This window comes from Amblyomma maculatum, chromosome 1, assembly GCF_055883805.1.
Source record: "Amblyomma maculatum isolate TAMU_Amacu chromosome 1, ASM5588380v1, whole genome shotgun sequence".
Taxonomy (NCBI): domain Eukaryota; kingdom Metazoa; phylum Arthropoda; class Arachnida; order Ixodida; family Ixodidae; genus Amblyomma; species Amblyomma maculatum.
This window is the reverse complement of record NC_139344.1, coordinates 167,982,440-167,990,023: the sequence shown is the minus strand read 5'-3', so window position 1 is coordinate 167,990,023 and position 7,584 is coordinate 167,982,440. Positions and strand designations below refer to the sequence as shown.

General features: G+C 48.8%; 2 protein-coding genes across 2 annotated transcripts; both read right to left on the bottom strand.

Moving 5' to 3' along the window:
• On the bottom strand, positions 1 to 6,142 carry LOC146204835 (uncharacterized). The gene is made up of 3 exons (XM_084586565.1): positions 5,807 to 6,142; positions 3,873 to 4,065; positions 1 to 988 (listed from the first exon to the last, which is right to left on the bottom strand). The coding sequence occupies exons 1-3, from the start codon at positions 6,010 to 6,012 to the stop codon at positions 722 to 724; spliced, it is 666 nt and encodes a 221-aa protein (XP_084442691.1). The 5' UTR covers positions 6,013 to 6,142; the 3' UTR covers positions 1 to 721.
• Positions 6,143 to 6,882: 740 nt separating this feature from the next.
• Positions 6,883 to 7,584, bottom strand: LOC146204834 (uncharacterized). Its single transcript, XM_084605430.1, has one exon. The coding sequence runs from the start codon at positions 7,582 to 7,584 to the stop codon at positions 6,883 to 6,885; it is 702 nt and encodes a 233-aa protein (XP_084461556.1).

The following is a 7,584-nucleotide window of genomic DNA, read 5'->3' as shown; positions in this document are numbered from 1 at the left end:
CTAATTGTAGGCGATCCACGGAGAAGACACAAGGACAGGCGCTAACTAACAACTACTTTATTCTTCTTGGTATCAACGCATATATGCAGACCTGAGGCCGTCCTTGTACAAGCAGACAAGAAACCAACGTTTCATCTGGTCCAAGATAACGTCGCGAGTACAGGACCTTATATTCGGCTTCTTACAAAGAAATGGAAGTGTCGCTAATACATTAATTCTCCAGCTTTTTTCTTCATATGAAAGCTTCAAGTGCCAACCGAGCTTGTTCATTTTTGCTTCTGCCACGAATCGAATTCTTATCAAATCGCAGTGCATATTTGCATACAAGAATATGAGAAGAGATGAACACCTTTGTCATCTTTCTTCTTAATATTTAGCACAGAAAACCACTGCAGAAGTTTACGGCACAACTTTCGCTTATTACAATGCAATGGCTGTCCCAATAAAGGCTATGAATGTGTATCTGAACAAAGTCGCCCTCAATCAGGCATATAATGCCAGATTTGCTTCTAAGATCAGGCATTCGCCCATGTAGTGTCTTATTTTACTTAAGGGAAAAAAAAATACTCCATCACTGAACAGAAAGCTCGGACACCCGCTCCTGACCACAGGGTTCAGGTGCAAAAACCAGTCCGCGTGTTGGTGAATTTTGATCCGTCGCGGCATGCAGACCGGACCCGCGCTCCCAGTGTCGCGTCCACTACAGTTCCAGGCCATTCACTCAGAGCGGGGTGTCATCGTCATCGTACGTCTCGACGAGCTCCTCCTCGTGCGTCTCGGTGTTCTCGGCCGTGGTGCCGGACTCGTCCACGTTTCGGCGGCAGTCCACCTCCCCCGTGGGTGAGGTCATGCTACGCTCTTCTTCCTTGCGCATCGTGGTGCGGTTGATGGTGGTCTTGCCCTGGATGGTGCGCTTTTTGGACATCTTCACGCGCCGGAGTGAGCCCAGGTGCAGCGTTGCGCCTGTCCCCGGAAAGCTGGTGTTGTCCTGCACAGCAACGCAGCCACAAGGGGAAGAGATGTTAATTGTCACAAGGAAACGGTTTGTTACCATGCACTGGGGGAAAGATGAGGCCAGACGTTCTATGGGATGCTTGCACAGGTGCAGCCACGGAGGCGCCAGTTGCTTAACGTTTACACAAACAGAAATGTCATTCAGGAGCATTGAAATACTATTATGCCGTTGCCGTCCCCTAGTATCAAATATAAGATGATATAAAGGGTAAAACTGCTGAAGTCATTAAAACCGTGCATCGACAGCAGCACTGCAGCTGTCAACTGTCGTCCATGTCGACCTGCTTGGACAAACGTAAATGCACAGCTCATGAAATGCAGTCTTTCATCATCGGTGCTTGTGTGCGTAAACATAAGCAACAAGCCTAGGCAAGGCACGTTTTTCGAGGAGAAAGTCTTATACTTGATGCGAGTCATTTATTTAGGACGTTCCTCTTAACTCATTACATTGATAACGTCGCTATTTACAGCTTCGAAAAATAAAAATAAAGCTGCGAACTAGGTTTGGTCATTATGCATATTTGCTTGAACGACCCAAATTTCGTGTGCAACGCGATGTGCTGTCCACACACTCTTAGTTCTTATCAATGTCACAGCTTCCCGAGATGCCTTTTTTCACAGTCACTTGTGAACTGTGAATTAGGAAAGAAGTTCCTTTTGAATGCACGAGTGTATAGTACGGCATAAGAAAGTGAAAAACATAACGAATTCAAGAGACTATTTTTTTTTAAAGGAAAGTTTCTGCTTAGCACCGCTGGCACCCTTCCCCTTTTTTGTTTTTCTCTTATAAGCGATGTCACCACTGTATCGCATGCTGCGTAATTAATGCGAGAGCGTAGCGATGCTCTTTTTAAAACTATGTGTGTTGAAGAGATGCAGTAATAAAAAGTGAAAACGAGTTCATCAGACAGTCTATGTGCGTAATTCGGCGACAGTTCGTTTCTAACTGCGAAGTTCCGCTGTTACTTTCGCGTTGAATCACAGATTTTAAACACCGTTTTCCAGCGCCCATTTTCGCAGCGTAAACCATTGACGATGTTATCAGCCTCGCAAATTCGTGTAGATCCCACACGAACGGGTTCGAGCCAGCCCGCGGGGTGGGACGTGAACTGTTTCGACGGGTCTAAGCCGGGCCCGGACCTGAAGCTGCGGAGCCAGGCCGGGCTCGATGTTAAAGTGGCGGGTCCGTTTGGACCCAAACATAGAAAACCAGTGACCGGCTTTTTATTCACCATTACAGAGTCAAATACACTTGGGCATTACAGCAATGACACGAATGAAATAAACCACTGTGCATGCTGAGAAAAAAAAAGTTAGTTTTACTGACTTGCCAAATTACTTTCATCCCATCGCTATGGCTCAGTGGTTAAAGCGCTCCTCTACTGAGCAGGGGTATCCGTGTTTGATCCTGTCTACGGCGGCCGCGTTTCGATTGAAGCAGAAAGCATGGCTCCCGTTACTGAGCGGTGCCAGTGCATGTTGAAAACTCTGCGTTGCAATAATTGGAAGGCCACCACTGCGGTGTCCCTACGAGCCTGAGTTGCCCTGGGAAGTACGCAAGCCCTTCTAGTGCGAAGGTACTACTTCACGAGGTGCTAAACCCGAATTCAGATTTTTATGTTCCTTGTCCTTGAAGCGACCTTGTGAATCTAGCATAGCAACAGCCAAACTAAACAAAAAAAAAATGCCTGAGAGGAACGGATTGGAACTCGGGCAGTATTCGTGGGAAGCGAGTATATCTCATATGCGATCACCATATACAATATTTACACAAGCACATTCAGCCGCATTTGACTGGCGTAAGATGGATGAATTTTCTTGTTGCTTTTAAGGATTAATTGCGGGAGCTAGTCACATGCCGGATCCACAAGTTTGATACCTTCAATATATCTTGCAATAATTTTCTGAAAATACCCTCGCACTGGCCGTGCCTAAAAATTTGCGTGACCTACCACCATCTGCTTCTCGATATACTATGCAGACCCAAAGTCATTCCAAGGTCCTATGTAATTCCCCCCTCCTTTTCAGTGGCGAGGTACCTGGCGCTGTGGCGGTGAAACTCCTGTTTTACTCGTTTTACTCCATTCTCTGAGACTGTGCATTGCAAGCAGTATTTATCAGCTTCCATAATGCACGCAATAGATCCAAATACACCGCTGTCGCATCACCCTCTTAAGGAGCGTTAAATGTGATAGATGGTTTGGCTAATGAACTTTGCACACCCTCAAACTTTTGGTACCTTTAAATATGACTTTGCGCATATCGAAAATTGACTAGACCCATATTGAAAAACAACTTGGCCCACCGCCAAAAATATACTTTGGCCACCCACAAAAGTTGGGTGGTTCACATCTAAAATTAGGTCGGAAAATGCTTAACAGTGGATGGACAGCCGAGATTTCCATGCTTTCGCATTATATTACGTTGGCTGGCTGAGTCAGGCCATCTGTTACTTTCGCTTTTCATCTCTATTATAAGGCAACCAGTTCGGCCATGGTTTAAACCCGTGAAATAGTGTCCGTTAAATAATTTCATTCCAGTGGCTGCGAAGACACTTCAATATTTAGACACCACGGACTATAAACGATAACTGATTAAAAGTCTAGTGAAAGCAAAGTAATCTATTATACGTGCATGCACCCTTTTTCCTTTGTGTCTTATCTTTGCTCAACTAGGACACCGCTGTTCAAAAATCCGATCGGGAGAACACGCCTATTTATCACTTTTCTTTTTAGTCCGAAAAAAGAAAAGAAAAGAAAAGAAAGAAGGTTCGAAGCCTCCACCTCGGTGGAGCTCAGGCCACAGGTCGAGGCCCGTGTAGTGCTCTGCTACACATTCCGAACAAGTACTGCACTAACCTGGAAAGAGGATTTTTTGCACTGGTTCTCGGCAATGCGTCTACGCTGCTCGCCGTCGAATTTGCGTGTGAAACCGCGGTCGTTGTCAATCGTCTCTTCTTCAAACCTCTTCTCAATGCCAATCTTCACTTCATTCACGTCGTCCAGGTCCAAAGAACGATCCCCTGGCGTCCGCCTCAGAGTCGAAGGAAGTCTGCGCGTCCAAAGAGGAAAGCGTCAAGAGCTGTACCGCACACTGAATCCTTGTGCCGATCCAGGCCCCCGCTCCAAGTATGAGCATGCGGGCGCCGATTCCTATCAGTAATGAAGAGCATTTTGCTATGCAAAAAAGCCGCGCATCTGCTGTTTGTGCGACTGGCCAGTGGGACAGACGTGAGTGAACCAATAGCGCTGAGCAAAACTCGGCAAGTTGTATAGTTGTGTCAGGGACGCAACACTAAAACTATTCACCCACGCGGGTGATGTTCGTTTCACGATGTAGCCGTTGTACGTGGCAAATCTGGAAGAAGGCTATCGTGTGAACGCCGATAAAAAAGCCCCGGTTGGCGACGTGCAAGGAACGACCTTGCTCCTCTTGTTTAAGAAGCTATAGAAAAACTGCCAACGCGTAACTGCGGCACGTTTCAACACGGTATTAAGCGCCATATACGACGAGACTGGTCCATTTGGTTACAAGTCATAGTGGTATGCTATTTTGACTTGGCACAGCCGCTTTGATTCAAGCAGGAAAAGAGGCCCTGCGAATTACTGCAGAGGCGCGTGTGTTCCATTTATTGAGAACTGCCACCTATAGGAACCGGTAGACTCCAGCGTATACTGTATGCGTATAGTAGCCTGTAAAGGTGACACGCAATAGAACTGCTGAGCGGTGGAATCTGTATATGTATGTGTGCTGCAAATCCCTGCAACTTATATTTTTACCCGTACGAACAAGCTTTACTGCATCATACATTGGAAGCCATCCCAACCGCAGCACTGTTCTACGATGCTGATAAAACGCTGGGAAGGACGGGAAGATATAAATACACTTCCACTTATTTTCCCGTATGGCTAACCTCTTAATTTGTGGCTCTATTATTTCGAACTACTCATTAGCATACGATCGTAAACATCCACATTATATGAAAGACCACAAAGCCAAGCTTAAACCAAATCGCACGAACTTGCTTGCGTGGCCTTGGAGTAGCCTGTCTACCCCGGAATCAATTACGATCTCACCCTCCCATCTCAAAGTTGGCAGATCCTGATAATTCGACCATGTCATGTGGTCTCGTGACGTCACACAAACCACTGACCAATCAGTGCCTGGCCATGCCACCTGCCGAAGAGGCACAACGCTGACGCCGACACGCCGACGCCAACAGCGGATTTTCTGGAGAACGGAGCCCTTTACGCTATGGCGTCAAAATCATTGTTGCAGTACTTTTCTTAGTGTGTCTACGTTAAGCACGTAATGCTCTTGACATGTTCCTTGCACATAGACTGCGTGCATCACCTTTACGCGGTGAAAAAAAAAAAAAAAAACCTCGATAACGAATGCTTGACTCTCAAATGCTTTCATGAATATTGGCTACAGCGTGCACTAGGAGGTTTTCCAGCACTTTGAAGGCCAGTCGCAGCAGCACGTGCTACTTGACGAAAGAAATCACGTTCGCGAGTATATTTTAGTGGTGGCACTAGTTAAAGTACAGAGGCGTGAAGAGACTAAATATGGGAAACCACGCATGCAGACAACGTAACGATTGGCTGCACGTTATTACCAGGTGGTGAAAAGCGCGCATGAATCTTAAGTTGATCTTTGTTCTTCCAAGGCCATTGTTATCCTACTTATACCAAAGGTGGGCATACAGCCTATTGGGACACCAAGCGACAGGTTTCTGTGACCCACATGGGCGCAGACATTGACACAAGAGATTGACGCGGAAGTCGCTTACCTCTGCAGAGACTGTTTGAAGTCGGGGAATGCAGTCTCGTACTGGCCAAGCAGCATCGCATTGGTGGTGTCCCCCTCCTGGGGCCGCGTCTTGTTCACCGTATCGATGAGCGCCCGCAGCTCGGGGTTCTCCTGGATGTACGCCATGTTGGGCTCAGAAACCACCTTGCCCGCATTCTTGACGTCTTCGTCGCGCACCTTTGCCATGGCGGCACCGCGACAGGGCTGTCCGCTCCGAAACGTCAAGGGGGACGCCGGCACCGCTCCAGCGGTCGCATGCCGGCGTGATTTCGTCTTCCTCGTCGTCCTGGCCGCTGATCTCGCGTCATCAGCAGGTTGGCTGATGATGCTGATGCTGATGCGGCCATTCCCCTTTGTATCGGGGGATCACAAAGTTCTGGATCAGGCCAGGAGAAACCGGTAGAAAAAATTGAGGAGTGAGAGAAAATTCTATGCTAAATGTTCAGTCAAATAGTCCGAAGAAGTAAGAAAGAGAGAGAAAGAAGAAATTTAACAGGCTTCTCTGTTGCGCCACCAGTCCTCGAGGCGGCGCTTTGTCGTCTCCACTGCCCTCATGATTACCCTAGTCTCTTCGGGTGGTGACGTCGACTGTAGACCGAGTGCTGTCAAAAGCGCCTCCGTTGGTGTTGTCGCTGTTGTAGTGGGGGCGGGTCGCAGTTCTGGGCACTCGATCACTACATGTTGGATGGTCTCGTCGGCCGCGCCGCCCCTGGGGCACCGGGTATCCAAGCCCTCGGTGTATTTGGCTCGTATTGTCCTTGTGCGCAGCACACCGCTCCGTGCCTCGCAAAGCAGCCCGCTACCTCGTGTGTTGTCGTAGAGGTTTGCTTTAGTGATGGTATGCTTGGCATTGGAGTATACCGCCAGAGATGACTTCGCCTGTGTTTCTCTAAGCCATCTCTCTGTTTCCGCTTCCCGAACCTGGTTGCGGATCTTCTTTCTCCACGCAGGCTGGGATACCTCTGACAGGCCAGCTTGCGGAATTCCGTACTTTTCGGCCAGCCTCCGAGTTCGGAGCATCCACTTGGTGTTGGAGCATTTAAGTACTATGTACTTTTACACCTCCCTGGACCATCTTCCGTCGGGCAGAGCACTCAGGCGACGCTGCATGGCAAGTTTGGCAGTGGTCTCACGCGCTTCAAAGGACGACCATCCGAGGTCGCCCTGTACGGCCTCGTTCGTGACATATTCATGGACTCCCAGCGCAAGGCGGCCAGCCTCACGTTGGCGGACCTCGAGGGCCCCCCGTGTAGCTGAAGAGAGGCACAGTATGGAGTTTCTGTAGGTGAGCCCAGGTACGGCCACCAACTTCCACAGGGCCCTAACAACCTCGAAACGGCTGAACGTCCACAGCGCCCTGGAGCCAAGGAGCGCTCTCCTCGCCAATGCCTTGGCGCGGAGCTTTATTTCATAGTCCCTCAGATACGCTCTCTCAGCAGCGAGTTCGACGCCGAGGTACTTGTATACCGTTGTCCAGGTAATCTCGGTTCCCTGGAGTCGCATGGTTGGCTTCTCGCCTCCTGCTTTAATACTATTGGGCTCCAGGAGCGCCGATTTCCTGGCGTTGAAACTCATGCCAAGGTCTGAACCCTCCTCCGAGCATATATCCAGCAGGGTCTGGAGGTCCGGGACTGAGTCCGCCATCAAAACGATGTCGTCAGCATACAGCAGGGCTGGGATGCGGCGATGCTGGGAAATACCATTTTCCATGTATGTGAGGTCAAAACCCACACCACTGTCTGCAAGTCGTTTTGTCAT

Coding starts and splice junctions, on each gene's coding strand:
- LOC146204835 (XM_084586565.1), bottom strand. CDS start 6,012: ATGGCAAAGGTGCGCGACGAAGACGTCAAGAATGCGGGCAAGGTGGTT. Junction 4,066..5,806: donor TTCAAACAGTCTCTGCAGAG/GTAAGCGACTTC, acceptor TTGGACGCGCAG/ACTTCCTTCGACTCTGAGGC. Junction 989..3,872: donor GCAAAAAATCCTCTTTCCAG/GTTAGTGCAGTA, acceptor GTTGCTGTGCAG/GACAACACCAGCTTTCCGGG.
- LOC146204834 (XM_084605430.1), bottom strand. CDS start 7,584: ATGACAAAACGACTTGCAGACAGTGGTGTGGGTTTTGACCTCACATAC.